This window comes from Salvelinus alpinus, chromosome 30 (assembly GCF_045679555.1).
Source record: "Salvelinus alpinus chromosome 30, SLU_Salpinus.1, whole genome shotgun sequence".
In the NCBI taxonomy this organism is placed as follows: Eukaryota; Metazoa; Chordata; class Actinopteri; order Salmoniformes; family Salmonidae; genus Salvelinus; species Salvelinus alpinus.
In genome coordinates, this window is record NC_092115.1 from 16,205,980 (window position 1) to 16,225,758 (window position 19,779).

Consider the following 19,779-nt stretch of genomic DNA (forward strand, 5'->3'; position numbering starts at 1 on the left):
CTTGTAGCGTCATACCCAAGAAGACTTGAGGCTGTAATCACTACCAAAGCTGCTTCAACAAAGTACTGAGTAAAGGGTCTGAATAATTATGTAAATTAGATATTTATGTTTTTATTTTTAATACATTTGCAGAAATGTATTAATGTCTGTTTTTGCTTTGTCATTATGGGGTATTGTGTGTAGATTGATGAGAGAAAAAACAATTTAAACAATTTTAGAATAAGGCTGTAACGTTACAAAATGTGGAAAAAGTCATGAGGTCTCAATACTTTCCATAATGCACTGTATTTTATTTGGATGTTGTAGCGTCACTTGCATTTGTGAGGGATAACTTGGCTATAACTGTGGTCTTGGTAGGCCCTCAACTGATGTGGTCAAGATTGTTCACTTAATACTACCCGTGCAGTGAGTTATGGGAACATATCTGCTCTTGGGTCGACTTCATCTCTGTAACTACAATGACTTTAGATTTATCTCTCGTCTATGGTCGTTTACATTGGTGAGGCTGAGAGATGAGTTATTAGTTAGAAATGGAAGACAAGGACAAAGCCATTGGCCATGCAGGCAGCATGCTTCACAATAACACCGGTTGTGCCTCATCATTGGGTTTTAACAGCCCACTAATACAAATGCAATTAACCTCAACGACCATCAAGGGGATACAGTAATTGACTGTTAACATTTGCTGTCTGGCCAAGGTTTTGGAGTTTCTAATTAACATTATCAGTAATGATGCGATTAGGCTGAGGCTCCCGCCACAATGTAAACAACCGAGAAGCTGTAATGTAATTATTTTTCGAGATGTAGCCTACAAAGCATCATCTATGAGGCTGAGATCTCATCATTCCTTTTCTGGCTGTGTTTATTGTTATCAAACTTCAGTCTGCCTCATTGTGCTTGCTAGTATAGACCGAATGCTTTCTCAACTGTTATGACTATAATGATATGGACAGGAATGATGATGCACTACTGTGCTCACCTGTATTTCTCTGTCATTTTTGAAATGCATGTCTTTTTATTGTGCCATACTGTATATGAAAATGAAAAATCTTTCCATGAAAAATTCATTGGAAGACATGCATAGAAAAGAGACCATTGGAGCAGGTGAGATTATGTCATTCTCAGTCCAGTCACCTTGTTTTAAACCTCTGCGGTGTCGTCGCCAAGGCTATCGGTGCGGAGCTGTGAAAAAATGTATATTTTTAAAATGAATACACTCCTCGCAATCTCCTGTTCCATCACTGAAACAGTAGTGCGTCATGGAGCGCTCCAAATGACGCGGGCACTGTGTACAGCACTCCATAATGGGCGCCAATAAAACATGAGAACGGTATGGGCCCGGGTGTGAAGGTTCTTCAGGAATTTCTAGCAGTAATTGAGCTCGCAGGTCTGGCAGAATTTCACTGCTCGCCTGCCCATGTGGCACAAGCTACCAGGGTCCTCCTCCCCCCGGGTTGACTCTGTCTCACGGCCATATCGTTCTGCTCTGTCAGGTACTGGAGGACGTGTCCTACCAGTGGGTTGACTGTCTCACGGCCATATCGTTCTGCTCTGTCAGGTACTGGAGGACGTGTCCTACCAGTGGGTTGACTGTCTCACGGCCATATCGTTCTGCTCTGTCAGGTGCTGGAGGACGTGTCCTACCAGTGGGTTGACTCTGTCTCACGGCCATATCGTTCTGCTCTGTCAGGTACTGGAGGACGTGTCCTACCAGTGGGTGGACTCTGTCTCACGGCCATATCGTTCTGCTCTGTCAGGTGCTGGAGGACGTGTCCTACCAGTGGGTTGACTCTGTCTCACGGCCATATCGTTCTGCTCTGTCAGGTACTGGAGGACGTGTCCTACCAGTGGGTGGACTCTGTCTCACGGCCATATCGTTCTGCTCTGTCAGGTGCTAGAGGACATGTCCTACCAGTGGGTTGCTCGGGAAGTCCCACTCTGAAGAGGGTAGGTTGGGAAACAGTTTGTGGCACTCAGGGCATTGGCCGTGTGACTGCGCGTCCTCACAGTAGCCATCCCTCTCAATGGCGCTCATGCCCGGTTCGCATATGAAGTGGCCACAGAGGAGAGGGAATGCTCTTTGGAGGCCTTTGGCACATGATGGGCAGTGTAGGTGAGAGACTATAGCATGGGCAAACATTTTCTTCGTGCAAGTTGTTGATGCACAAGATGTGGGCGATCTGAGCTGAAACTGAAATGCAGCCCATCTATTTATGTAGGCTGTTTTTCATGAAAAAGCCTACAGCTTCAAACAAGATCCACATACAGTAGAATTTTTTGTATTTTTAATTTAAAATGTAACCTTTATTTAACTAGGCAAGTCAGTTAAGAACAAATTCTTATTTACAATGACAGCCTACCCCAGCCAAACCCGGACGACGCTGTGCCAATTGTACACCGCCCTATGGGACTCCCAATCACGGCCGGATGTGATACAGTCTGGATTCGAACCAGGGACTGTAGTGACGCCTCTTGCACTGAGATGCAGTGCCTTAGACCGGGCACAGCGAGTGGTGCAACGGGTGAAACAACGGAAGCCCATTCATTATTTTTTAATGAAGGAGCGGGGGACCGGTGGGCGACGTGATCATGGGCGAGGGACGTGAACAGAGCGGTACCAACTTTGGAGAGAACTGAACTTTATGCAAATACTCCGCGAGATCGCATTTTTATTGAAGCGCACTATTTTCCAAACTCTATTGAATTGGCTGTTGATACCTAGCTCAACCTAGCTTGCTTGCTAGCACCAACATTAGGGTACTAAGGGATAACTAGCCCCCCCTAAGAACAATGTCTAATTGCAAACACAAAACAATCTATGTTTGTAACTCTCTTATGCTCTGCTATTGCACAATTATAATTTGTACCTGTAGGTCACAAATAAAGCTATCCCCAGTCAAATTGGAGCACAGTCCCACTGTAAAATGTAGCCTATAAAATTCCTTATACAATTCTAGGCATACTAGGTTATGAGGCAGCCAGTCAGGACATCACACATTCTTGTCCTCACATATAGAGAGAAGACAGATATACTGTCGATTCTAAAACAAGTCTTTATTGGTCAATGTACAGAAAGTGCTGCCGTGACCATCAAAGAGAAAGAAAAAAAAACTTTACAAAAACAAAAATAAATGAAACATATATATAAAATAACTGTCTTTAACTGTTTTGACACAGTTTATATGCAAAAGTTTATTTTTACTCCTCTATGACACACTTGGTGTAAAGATGGGGTGAAACAAGACAATGGGAAAGGCGCGTCTCACGATGATGACATCACAACCACAGGCATTAAGGCCGACGGGGAAGAGTTCTAACCACTGCTACAGACATAAACATGTAACGGATGCAGAGTTTAGAGTGGCATTCTGGGAAAATCAAGGGGTCAGAAAGGAGTTGGCTAGATTCAGCTACAGCAGCCCTGTTATAGGCCACCAGAGAATGAGCGTGAGGATCAATAGTTTCTGGTCTCTTACAGTGGCACTCCTGACAGAGGTGGTTTATCATAGAACAACAACAACATGAGAGGGTATCTCAATTGTCAGAAGTGGATTCCTCTCTTTGTCTCCTTTCCTTAATCTGTATGGACATGAAGTGAGCTGGTGAAAGCAAAATTTGGGTAGGCAATGGCACCCACCAGTTTGCTTTCACCTTACTGGTGTTTTCGATGGACAGGTGAAGGAAAGGAGACAAGGTGAAGACAATTCAGCCCTTTGAGATGCACCCAAAGGCTGTGTTTACACAGGCAGCCCATTTTGGGGGTTTCCACTAATTGGTCATTTGACCAATCAGATCTTTTCATATCAGATATTTTTCAGAGCTGATCTGATTGGTCAAAATACCAATTAATATATGAACAATGATTTAACACAGGCTTTCCACAAGTTTGAAAGGTGCCATGTGCAGAAATTGCTCCATTTCCTGGTTTCTAAAATTTGCCTAATTTCAGTTTGTGAAATTGACAAAACAAGCAGTCATTGTGTAGAGAATAATTTTACCATCTAAATCGCTTTGAAATATATTTTTCCATAACCAAACATATCGTATTTTCAGCTGTTTGAAGCTGGTGTACAAAAACAAAACTTAAGAACGGGAAGCATAGAAAAAGTGCACATAGAACTGAACTACCGCTTCTTAGACTTGCTTTCAATGAGTGACAGCTCCATAACTCATATTTATATGTGAATTTGGGTCGGGTCCCCAAAAATGGGCTGCCTGTGTAAAGACAGCCAAAGAGAATGTGATAAATTGTCTCTGTGCCCAGGCTAAAAATGCCAACCTGTCAAACCGAGAATAGGGATTTTGTATGATGTTGCCCTCTGGTGGTGACTAAAGGGATAGTTCACCCCAAAATGAGCTGTCAGACGCATATTCCTTGTTTTAAACAACAGATGGCATGAAACATTTACACAACTTATGGATTTTATACCACTTTTGATGTATAAAAACAACGGACAAACTTTATTATGGGGTTAACTATCCCGTTAAGTGTCTATTCTCAGGCCCTCATCTCAGCCTATGAAGTAGATGGACACAAGTCAATGGCAAATACAGATAGAGGCATGACCATGAGTGCTGATCTAAGATCAGTTTTGCATTTTCCTTTCTAATGGTTAAAGTTAGTTGAAGGAGGGTAAGCTGATCCTAGATCTGTGGTTAGGAGAAACTCGACTACTCAAAATGCCCTGCCTCTGATGCAAGCAAGTTTAAACATACAGTTTGAAGAGAGGTAGGTGGGAGACAAGGGGCTCGATTCAATCCGTAGCGCTGAAGATTTGCGCTATAGTGCGATTGGTAAAGGTAATTGAGCCATCCTATGCAGCGTTTACCGTGAATGCAATCTCTGCGAACATTGCCCTTACATCTGTTGCGTGTTGAAGCGCAGGTCTTCAACGCCACGGATTGAACGAAGCCCAAGGTGAATGATAGTTCAGCTACACTACCTGCTATATTCACGAGGGATTTATAAAAACATACAGGAACTTCTCTTTTTTTCATATGTCCAAGAACACGAACCAGGCAGACAGAAAGAAAAAGGAGACTATTAAAATGTTCAAAATTAGTTTTGTAAATACATTGGCTCTTAAAATACCTTAAATTAAATATGCTAATGAAAAATACATATTTCCAAGATTTCAAATGAATAAAATACAATCTTAAAATCCAAAGAAATGCATAATTTTGTATTAATGCAAAAGAAGGTACATACAATTTACAATGAATGCCTTCAACGATCTTTTTGTATTAGTAACTCAACAGCAATTGAGGAAGATAAGACGAAAATGTGCTGTCCAATGTTTCGTGTCCAAACCCAGAAATAATGAAACACAGATGAACGAGCCATTGGATATAAGGTGGAAATATGCTTGTGCAACTGCATTTTCAATTGGCCCTACCTATTGTGTTGTCAATGGTGGTTTTAAATAGGAACAATTAGTTACACCAAAATATGAGAAAATAAGCTCTACTGGGTAGTCAGAAAACAATGAAACCTTTTGTGTGTAATGCCTTATTTTGACCAGAAGAGAGCGACATTTCATAAAACATTGGACAGTGGCAAATTTGATGGGTAGCTATTTTCACAACTGATTGACCGACTTTCAGCAAATTCTGTATATGTTGGGGTGTGTGTGTATGTGCATGTGCGCATGCGTGAAAGATTAATATGTTATCGAAGAGCTATCCCATTCCAGCTTGCTCTTCGGCTTGCTCTCCTTCACTTCCCTCTCGTCGTCCTCCTCTTCCTCTGTTTCATCACTGTCGTCAGACTCTGCACTCGTGATGTCGCCTGCCTGTTCACCTTCCTCTTCCTCATTTACCTCCTCCTCCACCGTCTGAGGCTCTCCGACGTTCTACGGGAAAGGACACAGTGGAACACAGAATTACTCTTCCAATATGCAGAAGACACTTTAAAGATACTGTAACATAAGGCCAGTAAAAACTTCCAAAATGACACATTCAAGGCAGAGAGTTGGAGCGCTCAACAAAAATGGTAGAGATTTATTTATTTTAGCTCACTTTAATCCATTGTTCAGGTGAATGACATGATGTCAAGTTGACATCTTCCTCAGTGTTACCTGCATTGCACTTAGCTCCTATTTATAGCCTAGTGGTTTACTGAGACACAGCAATGTAAATAACATGATTCAAGGTGAATGGAAAATAATAGTACAAAAAAATAATAATAGGAACAATCTTAGACACCATGGATCCTAAGGGGCTAAACAATGATTTTTCACTCTCCTCATTTCTATTACCCTACATTTTTTTAGGGTCTCTATACCGCCGCTTTCACAGGCACCCAAATATTTGTGTTACAGAAGGAATTTTAAATGGATTACATTTAGATTGTGGAATTTTTACCACTGACATTTTTTTACCAATGAATTAAAAATGAAAAGCTGAAATGTCTTCAGTCAATAACTATTCAAGCCCTTTGTTGTGGCGAGCCTAAATAAGTTCAGGAGTAGAAATGTGCTTAATAAATTGCATGGATTTTTTGAATGACTACCTAATCTCTGTACCCCAAATACAATGAATTATCTGTAAGGTCCCTCACTCGAGCAGTGAGTTTCAAACACAGATTCAACCACAAAGACCAGGGAGTTTTTTTAATGCCTTGCACCTATTGGTAAATGGTGACTTTAAAACATTTACAGAATTCAATGTCTGTGATAGGAGAAAGTGAGAGTGGAAGGAAGCCTGTACAGAATAAACATATTCAAAAACATGCATCCTCTTTGCAACAAGGCACTAAAGTAATACTGCAAAACATGTGGCAAAGCAATTTACTTTCTGTCCTGAATACAAAGTGTTATGTTTGGGGCAAATTCAATACAACACATTACTGAATACCACTCTCCATATTTTCAAGCATAGTGGTGGCTGTATCATGTTATGGGTATGCTTATAATCGTTAAGGACTGGGTCATTTATCAGGATTAAAAAAGAAATGGAATGGAGATAAGCACAGGCAAAATCCTAGAGGAAAACCTGGTTCTCTCTGCTTTCCACCAGACACTGGGAGATGAATTCACCTTTCAGCAGAACAATAACCTAAAACATAAGGCAAAATCTACACTGGAGTTGTTTACCAAGAAGACAGTGAATGTTCCTGAGTGGCCGAGTTACAGTTTTAATCTACTTGAAGATCTATGGCAAAACTTGAAAATGGCTGTCTAGCAATGATCAACAACCAATTTGACAGAGCTTTGTTAGCTAGCTAGAAAGTTACTGTTTAAGAAGGTTTGAATCCTAAGCAACTTGCATACACATTGTTTGAAGTACAATAGACCGACATAGCTACTGTAGTAGGTCAAAGCTGTGTGCTGGAAAACCTTGGTAGAGCATGGGATAGGCATTGTGGTGCTCACTTGAATTTACTTTCTTTTTCGGGCTTCAGACCAATGCCTACTTCTCACCAATCACCAACACCTTGAATTAGTATTTTTGGCAGTTTTTTCTTGGCAAGCCTTTGTTGGATTTCTGTCATTGTTGTCGAGCACCCATCCTATTTATATGTTTGTTGTTGTGCGGAGGCCTACCTGAACACTTAAAAGCTATAGATCAGAAATCCTCCCTGCAGGTGCTCATTGATAATATAACTTATTAAAGGACAAAAATAATGTCCCTGCTACAAAACCCAATCCCTAAATATAATACCAAAACAGTTTCGACGTAATAAATGTTATGAAATACATGTAATAAAACCCAGTCACAAATCAACCCCTAGCCATTCCACTAGACCTAGAGTAGGCCTAATCATTCAACCCCTACACATATTCAGTCAATTCAATAGGTCTCATCAATTCAGATCTTCACAAGTGCTTTGGAGTTGATTTTAGTTGACAATGCCTTCTCTGGGAATTCCTTTGTGTAATGTCCTCTCACCTCCATAGGGTTGACTGTGATGGTGAGGGTGGAGTCGTCCCAGTCCATCTCTGGGTCCTTGGCTCCATCCTCCTCACTCTTGGAGCTGTCCTGGTGGGTACTGTGGAGCCTGTAGATGCCTAGCACCACTATACACACCAGGGCGGCGATACAGATCACTACCACGACTGTGGCAGCTGGAGGGGTGCCTGTGAGGGGAGAAATGTGTTTAAAAGTTAAGTTCATCTGAAATTACAAAATCACTTCACTGTTTCATTACATTGAAAGTAGTGTATATTAGTATTATTAATGTAATATAAAAAAAGTATGGAGGGACTGGCTTTCTGTTCTTGTGGTAAAACCGTAGAAATCTGCTGCCACATTCTTTCCATTGAGTTGTGTCTCTACACTCGGTTCTCTCTGTACACAATAGGGCAGAGATCCCCAGTTCCCTCTGCCGTGTGCTCTGTCCTCCCTACCCTTGGGAGGATCACTCAGTCCTGTGTATGTGTGTGTGTGTGACACTGAGAGAGGGAGACAGAGACAGCATGTGTCTGTATGATCTGAAGGCTTAGCCTAATCTGGGTCCCTCTCCAGTTCAACAAAACACACCCTCAGGTCTTCACTGTGCGTGTGTGTGTGTGTGTGTGTGTGTGTGTGTGTGTGTGTGTGTGTGTGTGTGTGTGTGTGTGTGTGTGTGTGTGTGTGTGTGTGTGTGTGTGTGTGTGTGTGTGTGTGTGTGTGTGCGTGCTGCTGGGTGCCTTACCTGAGATGTGGGAATTGACAGAGTGCACCATCAGTGGATGATGCACCGACCGCATGTACTGGGATTGGACAGCCATGTGATTGACATGCTCTACGGGTGCTGCGTTGTGAACGAGGCTGACCTGAGGGCGGGACAAAGAACATATCAGTCAGTATGGAGATGGCACTGATGCAGACAAAGACAGACAGGGATAAAGGGTAAATGGGGCTGGGTGATAAGTGACGGTGCAGAAATGTGTCGAGAAAGAGTGTTCAGGAGTGTGCGAAAAGGAGAGAGAGGTGTTAAAATAGGTATGAAGACAGAAGAGCGGCAGTGGTGGAAATATGAGAGAATAGAATGTGTGAGTGGGGGTGAAGTAGAAAAGAAAACCGTTTCATCCCTGACCTCCAAATTAAACTCATTACTGGTGTAGCGTCCATTGAGCTCAGAGCAGGTGAGCCTGAACCTCCTGTTAGTCAGGGTCGCCGGGCGCCAGTTCCTGTAGCGCACCTGCCTGAGTGCCTCCTCATAGTGGGTCATGGAGTCCACACCTAGGGAAAAAGACAGGAGAAAAGGCATTATTACTGGTGTCCCTGGTGCTCCCAACCAAATATAGATGGTGTCCCCCAGGGCTCAGCACTGGGCCCAGTGTTTTTCTCAAGACAATAATATAAATATCTTGACCTCAATCCCATAGAAAATTTGTGGGCAGAACTGAAAAAGCGTGTGCGATCAAGGAGGCCTACAAACCTGACTCCGTTACACCAGCTCTGTGAGGAGGAATGGGCCAAAATTCACCCAACTTATTGTGGGAAGCTTGTGGAAGGCTACCCGAAACGTTTCACCCAAGTTAAACAGATTAAAGGCAATGCTACCAAATACTAAATGAGTATATGTAAACTTCTGACCCACTGGGAATGTGATGACAGAAATAAAAGCTGAAATAAATCATTCTCTCTACTATTATTCTGACATTTCACATTCTTAAAATAAAGTGGTGATCCTAACTGACCTAAGACAGGGAATCTTTACTAGGATTAAATGTTAGGAATTGTGAAAAACTGAGTTTAAATCTATTTAAATGTAAACTTCCGACTTCAACTGTACATACCATATATGGATATTCCTGAAGTGGAGTTTGTGGCGTCCAGGTGTTTCCCCATTAGAGAGCTGTGGTGAATCTCCAGACTCTCTTGCTCCGGGTTGAGCTCCTCTCCGATCACCAGGACATCACAGTAATCCAGGTTATGCATCGCCTCCAGAACACCAGGCCTGTAGACTATACACATATACACAAACGCACACAAAATCAAACACAGACATGGAAGCACAGACACACACTTTTACAACTTGACTAGTTGGGATCACATCATGCTGATCAACATGTATCCACGGTAACCGCCCCCTCATCCACCTGCGCTGAACGGCAGACCGTCACCCTTGGTTACAGTGCTGGTGATGCGCAGCTCCTTGAAGGGTGCCACGCCCATGGCTCCACGCAGGTCGGCGGCAGGCCTGACGAGTTGATCTGAACCAGCGATGGTGATCCGTGGCTCGCTGGGTGGCAGCACCATTACTAAAGCCTTTATGTCTGGGATGGAGATGCATATGTCCTCCCCGAAACACCTGAGCTCCCAGGAGGAGAAGAGAAAACAGTAGAAAATGGAGATAGACATTAGTGTATTGACAGATGATGCAAAAAGTGCACCTTATTTTTCTCAGGTCATGATTGTTCAGGGCAGTAGATAATTGGCCTACAGATAAGGAACAAGAGGGTAAGAGAGATTAGGGGAACATAATTGCCATTTCATACTGGAATCGAAATAAATTGCATTGTGTGGCACCATTAATGAGTGCTTTCACCCAAGAGGACACAGCCTAAATGCTCTTTCTGATAATGAATGACTTGGCACTTTTAATTTCAGAGATCAGAGACAGTTACTGTAAAGACAGATTGTGATAGAGGCAACTGTGAAAGTGGACTTCTAATATTTGTCAAATTGTTTTTGCAAGTGGTCTCTGTTGGCAACGAACACTCCCGCATTTCAGAATATTTATGAGTGAGTGATGTGCTTTTGAGACAGATGGCTCGAAACTGCCCATTTCCAATAACACACACACAAACACATTCACATATGTATACTAATTATCACATTTTCTCATCAACACAATTTAACACTTTCTTAGCCAACGGTTGACATGAACACCCCAAACAAAGAAACATTTTAATGTTATATTTCTACATTCACTGTACCTACCTCCTACACACTTGTGTCTAGGGGTACGGGCTTAGGGGCTAGGAGTTGTTTCTGGATGTGACATTCTCTCTGACACCTTTCACAGTTACTACTGTTTAAGTACTACTCAGACGAAGCTGCCCCTAGTCACTGATTTAAGATCAGTTTTGCATTTATCCATACTAGATTAGGACTTGGGGAGGGTAAACTGAACCTAGATCTGGGATCTAGATTGTAAGGATATCCTCCCCAGAGCGAGGAGCTGCCCTGCCACCCAGGCAGTCTGGGGGAAACAAGCTGGCTGTTGTCTAACTTCATTACAGTTTGAGGGGGGCAGAGTGAAGTCTCTCAGGATTAATACAAACACTGGCGCCTAAAGCCTCGAGAAATTACGCTTTTCAAGGGTTGGTGAAAAGTGCTCTTCACTCACTTATTTATTCATATATTTACTTTCCCACGCTAATTAAAAACAGTCTATTTGTTTATATGATAACAGTGCTTCTGGCTTCACTAGCTAAAAGTACTGATTGGACTGCTTTCCCATGGTAATTACTTGCACTAAGTCTAGGCCTAAATAAAGCATGTACTTAGATGCATTGTTCTCCTTAACTAAATAACAGACTGGCTTTGAATGGGATGACTGTATGTGTGTGTCTGTGTATTTACATGTATTTGAATGGGAAGAGTGTGTGTTGTGTGTGTCAAATCAAAATCAAATCAAATGTATTTGTCAAATGCGCTGAATATAACAGGTGTGGACTTTACCGTGAAAGGCTTACTTATGACTTAAAAAGTAAGAAAAATGAGCAAAAAAGGAAATAGTAACACAAAATAACAATAACGTGGCTATATACAAGGAGTACCGGAACAAAGTCAATGTGCAGGGGTACGAGGAGTTGAAGTAATATGTACATGTAGGTAGGGGTAAAAGTGACTAGGCAATCAGGATAGATAATAAACAGAGTAGCAGCAGTGTATGAGAAGTGTGTGTGTGTGTGTGTGTGTGTGTGTGTGTGTGTGTGTGTGTGTGTGTGTGTGTGTGTGTGTGTGTGTGTGTGTGTGTGTGTGTGTGTGTGTGTGTGTGTGTGTGTGTGTGTGTGTGTGTGTGTGTGTAGTCAGGTGAGTGTGCATAGAACCAGCCAGTGCAGAAGGGTCAATGCACACCAGTATTTCTACTTGCACATCCTCATCTGCACATATATCACTCCAGTGTAAATTGCTAAATTGTATTTACATCGCTACTATTGGCCTATTTATTGCCTTACCTCCTTACTTAATTTGCACACACTGCATACAGATTTTTCTATTCTTTCTATTGACTGTACGTTTGTTTATTCCATGTAACTCTGTGTTGTTGTTTTTGTCTCACTGCTTTGCTTTATCTTGGCCCAGGGCGCAGTTGTAAATGAGAACTTGTTCTCAACTGGCCTACCTGGTTAAATAAAGGTTAAATAAATAAATTATAAAAAAAATTGTGTGTATTTGTATGTGTATGTCTGATTAGTTGATCTCCATAATTACCTAACAAACTGGCTTTGAATAGGAAGTGTGTGTGTGTGTGTGTGTGCCTGCGTGCCTGCGTGCGTGCGTGCACCTGCAATCGTGTGTGTAGATTTATCTGATAAGCAAAATTGGCTGAAACTCCACAAACAATTACCCTGAACAACATCGGTAAAATATTTGTGGGGTGTAGCACAGTCTCCACACTAAACTAGGGCCTGTCATGCCAAATAGTGTCCCTCTGCCAAATTGTGTCCTCTCTGCGTCACAATGGGATCCGGACCTCACTAAATATATGCCACTTGACCAGAAACACTACTAAGGGGTTGCTTCCCAAACAACACCCTGTTGCCTACATATTCCCTATGAGCCCTGATCACAAGTAGTGCACCATGTAGAGTATAGGGTTCAGTTTGGGACACAGCCAGGGACATATAGAATTATTTCTGCTGAGTAGGAGGAGCCGTCTCTCTCTATACAAGGCAGCGGTCTGAGTTCTCCTGAGTTAGAATAATCCTATTACAGCTCTTGTGACAAGAGTCCACTATCCACCACAATCGTCCATTTTGATTTGGCCGACCCCTCCCTCACTGTTTAACTGTGAACAGGTGTAGACACGCAAACAGACACACACACATACACACACCTTTTTGACTTTTCTCCCAATCCTTTTCTCATCCCCGTTCTTATTTAGGCCTGTTTCATTCCTTATATCACACTGTTTCTTTCTCTCCACTCATCCACTCTCACTTCCTGTCTTGTTTTGGGCCTGCATTTGTTTACCAATACATTTAATTAACTCCTATAAGACTGCACAAGTCTCTGTCTCTCTCTGTCTCTCTCTCTCTCTCTCTCTCTCTCTCTCTCTCTCTCTCTCTCTCTCTCTCTCTCTCTCTCTCTCTCTCTCTCTCTCTCTCTCAGGTAATGGCGTAAACACATGAGCTGTTACAGATACATGCAAAACATTGAAATCATTGAAGCATTGAAAGCATTGAAATCCAATAACTTTCTTGAAATGGTGACTAGAGGAGGGGGAGAGAAAGACACAGAGGGGATAAGGGAATAGAGGGAGACAGAAAGAGAGAGAGACAGAGAGAGACAGAAAACGAACCCGCCAGTCACCCACCCAGTCAGCCACCCAATCAGCCAGCCAGTCTTAACAGAGCTATATTTGTCTAATGATCAACTTTCCCTCTCTGAGTGCTCTCTGGCGTGAGAAACCCTGACATAGCAGATTGCCTTCATGGCCCTCATTCATATCCTCATCATCAGCTGACGAGATGTTGGCCCCTGCGCCACAGCTCCATGGCAACCACTGCGCAACGGCATCCCAGCGGCCCTCTCAGCCGTGGCGTGGTGGGGCGGAATGGTGTGGTTACTGAGGGGAGATGTAAAGAGAGGGACATGCCTCTCCCCTCTAACCCTCCTGATTAGCACATCAGACACAGAGAGACCACAGGCCGCGCCAGACAACACACATACACACACAACCTGGAAGGTACACATGTACACACTAACCTCGACAGTGCGCCACAAACATGGATACACACTAACCCGGGGACACACAGAGAGCAAAGGCAGAGACTCGGATGTACACACACCCCCACACCCACACACACACCACACACTGACCCGAGGACATGCAGTTGAAGGACTCCACTTTCACTCAGTAGATTCTCTATCTTTTCTCTAACTCTCCCACCATCAAAACACTTCCCCCTCTCTTTCCCCAGAGAACCACATTTCTTTACCTCTGCTGTATTTGTTTGTGTGAAATACACAAATGAAGGCTTGATATACACATTCTGTGAAGTGATACAAGTCTTTCTGTGTGCTTTGTGTGAATCATGTTTGTGTCTGTGCGCTCAAGCACCTGTGTCTTGCGCTTGTAAACTATGTGTGAGAGAGCGAGGAAAAGAGGTTGAGGAGTGTGAGCATGTGTGTGGGAGACAGATTACAGTGTGTGTCTGTGTGTGGGAGACAGATTACAGTGTGTGTCTGTGTGTGGGAGACAGATTACAGTGTGTGTCTGTGTGTGGGAGACAGATTACTGTGTGTGTCTGTGTGTGGGAGACAGATTACAGTGTGTGTCTGTGTGTGGGAGACAGATTACAGTGTGTGTCTGTGTGTGGGAGACAGATTACAGTGTGTGTCTGTGTGTGGGAGACAGATTACAGTGTGTGTCTGTGTGTGGGAGACAGATTACAGTGTGTGTCTGTGTGTGGGAGACAGATTACAGTGTGTGTCTGTGTGTGGGAGACAGATTACTGTGTGTGTGTGTACACATACACATCTATAGGGTTCCATACTCACTGTACGGTGGTGGTGATGTGTAGCTGTCTGAGGCCTGCTGTGGGGAACTGGCGTGAGTTGATGTAGGAGACCTTGGCCATGGCTGTGTTGACACTCTCCAGGTCCTCTCCCTCCATCACCAGCACCGACTGGGCTGGGTTGAAGTGGAACTGCACACACAGAAGAACACATGAATCAACACATCGATACTAGAGGTGAAGTTCATTTACTGTGATGTCTTGCGAAGGTCTTGAACCTCTCGATTTGTACCGTTTCTACATGGATCGCCTTAAAAAAATAAATACTTGACCTAAGAGTATAATCATATTTATCAGATTGATGGTGATTTTTCAGATCTCCTAACAGTACTGTTTGTAGAACACAGATGTTATGACTTATAAGGGTAAGGTGTGTTTGTAGATTTATTTCTGTTTATATGTGTTTGTATGTGTGTGTGTGTGTGTGCACCAGTGTGTCTGCAGAACTGTCACCTTGATGTCCTTGCCCAGGCTCTCCAGTGAGTGGATATCCAGTCCTTCCTTACAGGCCTGTAGACAGGAGATGACTTTCTGGGTCTCGATCCTCCCTGGCCGGATGGTCAGTCCAGACAGACTGCCCCGGAAGAACTGGGTGAACCGTGGGGTGGACACCTCACCACCTAGGGAAGAGAAGAGGAAGGATGGGAGCTCAAGGTTTGTTCAGTTCAAAGCTGCATCTCAAAACGGCTTCTGAGGAGATCATGTCCTCTCCTTCATCTGTTCTGATCTGAAACTACAGAGCAGGTGAAAGCAATATTGTGCCTGCCTCTATTATAATATAAGAATATACTTTGGTAATTCTTTATTATACAGCCCTTTACGCTTTATTTACTCGGTCTAAGTTAGAAATGAGACTTTAAGAAAAGAGATGAACCTACATAACTAACCTTTCAACAAAACTACCCTTTATGAATAAAGGTTTCAATAAAGGCTAACAGAGGGTGACCTTTGTTACCACATTTCCTAAACATCAGGTAAATACCAAGCCAAACAGTACTGTAAAATAAAGCCGATAGCGTGACTACGGAAATGCCAGCCAGTTTTGTTTGCCAGCTCCCATCTGCTCTCCCCACTTCTTTTTTTAAAGCGACTGTCAAAACAACAAAATTAAAACATGTCCAATGTGAGGTAGATTTGGGCTCAGAGCGTCAGGGACATGAGACCTGTGAAACGCTGCCGTTGTCTTATTCAGACGAGTATGTGTGCGTTTCCTCTTTGATCCACTGGCAGATGGAACTGGCAGTTCGCTAGTCGCTATAGTAACGTGCTAACGGCCCCAGAGCCGGGTCTCGCCACCTGCATCCGCTCGACTTATTGCTTCTGATTTTTTTATTTTATTATGACGTTATCAATTAACTGTTGTGGCACCGAAGGACAGATTGAGGGAGCATATTTTAGGCTCATTTCAGTATCGTCCTACCAAAAGAGGATCATTTGAACACGTTCAGTGTGTAGGCCTCAGTGCTGCTAGCATATGCCATGTCTGCACATCTGGCTGTATAGTATTTACACCTGCAGTGAGAAAGATGGCAATTAAGTTTAAATCAACAGTTTGACTTTGCTGTATTAGGAAAAGAGAGTAGGTTCAAGATTATGGTTAAGAAGAGGCAGGACATGACAGTAGGCCTAAGGCCAGCCAAAGTTGCTCTGCACTATACTTGTAATTACACGGCATACATTGCTTGTCTACTCTGCTGAAGGGCACCGTTCAAAGCAATCCCCATAAACGTTTCCCCAACGAAAATGGGTAAAAAAATCAAATAAACTCTGTCGCTCTAGTCTCAAGTCACAAATCTCGTTTCGATTTGGGTAGCTAAAATGATGTCTGGGGCCTTTCAGTCCGTGTGTCTCTTCATTACGTTGTTGATTGTGTGCAGGGTGGTGGGTACTTAGAAAGGCAATCCTGTTCACTAATGGTCTGCAAAGTTATCAGTTGCGGCTTAGTGAAGCTTAAAGCAGCTTCACTGGGTTGTAATAGCCAAAGAACTTGTCTTCCATTCAGACTGTCTTAATCCCTTCTGCAGGGCTTTCTCACACAATCACAGATTCATGGAAAGAGAGAGGAAACAGGAGAACAAAGAGAAAATTGCAATCAGGAGCCAGATTAAAATAAATTCAAATGACACGGAAATGCCGTTGACGTTGGACCTCGATGCTTCGAGTGGGGCTCATGTGATTTAGCTGTATCCATCTCGCGGACCTGCTCCACCCAGCAAACACATTTACATTATTATTCTTTTGAATCATAAAAGCTATGGTAAGTAGTGCTTCTTCGTTCAAATGGGATCATTAGCCCCCTCTTTTCAAGCGGCTGGAATTGACAGCCTGTTTTTCCTGTTCGATGTCTCCAAGCTTGAGCCTCTTGATTTGAAATAGAATGACTCGATGTTAGAGGTTGTTTCGCGAGCCAATGCTACCTAGCATTAGTGCAATGACTGGAAGTCTATGGTAACTAGGTCGACCGAGAGTCGTCTGTTTTTTTTACCAAACGTGTATTTTTCCATTTATAGACACATCCTATGTGTTAATCAAATCAACTATATTCACTGAGCTTATGTGATGCTTTAAGCGCATTGTTTCATGATATAATTAAGACACACAAATGACTAGAGGGAGTCTGACCGCAATTGATTTGATTGTGCCGGGCCGGGCTGAGAATTGTTGCCTGATGTCTCCTCCCTGCTGCAAACCACAACAGTGTTTATCGTGCTGTCCGTGTTGCTGAAGCTGCAACGTAAATACAACCATTTCTGACTGGAAAGTTCTGTTACCGAAATCTCCCATTTGTTTAGGAAAAACATAACATTTTCCCTCAACCGTTGCTCTCGTTACGTGACACATGTACGCATCGCATGCACGTGACCAATAGAGCCTGACCTATAGCATATCATAATCACATCAATAAATTGGTTATAACAAACTCTGAACAAGTGATACCAAAATGGATGCAGAGGACGTGAAAAAAAACTTGGGGAAACGGGGGAATGTTTGTTTACTGGTTGCTCAGGAGGTAAAGGGGTAGTCGATTTGGGGAATACATTTTACTAGTTGTGACAAAATACTGGAGATCAAGAAAAAGAAGGTAAGAAGCTCTGCGGGCATATTATGTGTGCCAAACAGGTGCTGTTAGATTACAATATAATTATTCTGACTGTTTGAAACATTGCAAACATTAAAAAAATTATAAGCATACTAGTTGTAACGTTTGTATTTTTTTATTTTTTGAAAAGCAAAGACTAAAAACAGTCACATTCATTCGTGAATGCAATTTCCGAAACGGAACGGTTTATTTCTTGTTTACGCTAATTATTCAAAGGTTGCATTGTTATTTTATTTTAAAACTAAAATGCTTGATTGCATTTCAAATTATGAATGACTTGTATGCTCTGTAATGACATTAATGAATGAATGATTGATACAGCAGCCTACAGCATATAGGTATTAAAATCAAATCAAACTTCATTTGTCATATGCGCCGAATACAACAAGTGTAGACTTTACACTTGAAATGCTTACTTACAAGCTCTTAACCAACAGTGCAGTTCAAGAAGAGTTACGAAAATATTTACCAAGTAGACTAAAATAAAAAATTATAAGAAAAAGTAACACAATAAGAATAAGAATAACCAGGTTATATACAGGGGGCACCGGTACCGAGTCAGTGTGCGGGGATAGTTGAGGTAATTTGTACATGTAGGTGGGGGTGAAGTGAATATGCATAGATAATAAACACCGGGTAACAGCAGTGTACAAAAAGGAAGGGGGGTCAATGTAAATTGTACGGTGGTGATTTCATTAATTGTTCAGCAGTCTTATGGCTTGGGGGTAGAAGCTGTTGAAGAGCCTTTTGGTCCTAGACTTGGCGCTCCGTGCGGTAGCAGAGAAAAAAGTCTATAACTTGGGTGACTGGAGTCTCTGACAATTTTATGGGCTTTCCTCTGACACCGCCTATTATATAGATCCTGGATGGCAGGAAGCTTGGCCCCAGTGATATACTGGGCCATTCGCACTACCCTCTGTAGCGCCTTACAGTCAGATGCCGAGCAGTTGCCATACCAGGCGGTGATGCAACTGAACAGGATGCTCTCGATGGTGCAGCTGTATCCTCTTGAGGATATGGGGATGCCACATTTTCTCAGTCTCGTGAGGGGGAAAAGGTTTTGTCGTGCCCTTATCCCGACACTCTTGGTATGTTTGGACCATGATAGTTCGTTGGTGATGTGGACACCAAGGAACTTTCTGTCTGAAAGATATCAGTTTGTCTCTGTGGATGGTTTGTCCTCAGACAAATCAACTGTAAATTTCGCTGTTCCTCAAGGCTCCGTTTTAGGACCACTATTGTTTTCACTATATATTTTACCTCTTGGTGATGTCATTCGGAAACATAATGTTAACTGTCACTGCTATGCAGACGACACACAGCTGTACATTTAGATGAAACATGGTGAAGCCCCAAAATTGCCCTCCCTGGAAGCTTGTGTTTCAGACATAAGGAAGTGGATGGCGGCAAATGTTCTACTTTTAAACTTCGACAAAACAGAGATGCTTGTTCTAGGTCCCAAGAAACAAAGAGATCTTCTGTTGAATCTGACAATTAATCTTGATGGTTGTACAGTTGTCTCAAAAAACACTGTGAAGGACCTCGGCGTTACTCTCGACCCTGATCTCTCTTTTGACGAACATATCAAGACTGTATCAAGGACAACTTTTTTTCCATCTACGTAACATTGCAAAAATCTAAACGTTCCTGTCAAAAAATGATACATAAAAATTAATACATGCTTTTGTCACTTCTAGGTTAGACTACTGCAATGCTCTACTTTCCGGCTACCCGGATAAAGCAATAAATAAACTTCAATTAGTGCTAAACACTGCTGCTAGAATCTTGACTAGAACCCCCAAAAATGATCATATAACTCCAGTGCTAGCCTCTCTACACTGGCTTCCTGTTAAGGCAAGGGCTGATTTCAAGGTTTTACTGCTAACCTACAAAGCATTACATGGGCTTGCTCCTACCTATCTTTCCGATTTGGTCCTGCCGTACATACCTACACGTACGCTACGGTCACAAGACGCAGGCCTCCTTATTGTCCCTAGA

The 19,779-nt window shown here is 42.7% G+C and overlaps 1 protein-coding gene across 1 annotated transcript in view; it reads right to left on the reverse strand.

Annotated features, from left to right (window-relative positions):
- Window positions 1-3,035: 3,035 nt before the first annotated feature.
- Window positions 3,036-19,779, reverse strand: part of LOC139560558 (calsyntenin-2-like) — a 258,095-nt gene continuing 241,351 nt past the window's right edge. The window contains exons 10-17 of the mRNA XM_071377438.1: window positions 15,135-15,301; window positions 14,665-14,813; window positions 10,029-10,240; window positions 9,726-9,893; window positions 9,020-9,165; window positions 8,636-8,756; window positions 7,891-8,078; window positions 3,036-5,852 (exon numbers count right to left, since the gene is read on the reverse strand). Coding sequence (XP_071233539.1) covers window positions 5,661-5,852; window positions 7,891-8,078; window positions 8,636-8,756; window positions 9,020-9,165; window positions 9,726-9,893; window positions 10,029-10,240; window positions 14,665-14,813; window positions 15,135-15,301 — 1,343 coding nt within the window. The 3' untranslated portion in view covers window positions 3,036-5,660. The remainder of the gene's footprint in view (window positions 5,853-7,890; window positions 8,079-8,635; window positions 8,757-9,019; window positions 9,166-9,725; window positions 9,894-10,028; window positions 10,241-14,664; window positions 14,814-15,134; window positions 15,302-19,779) is intronic.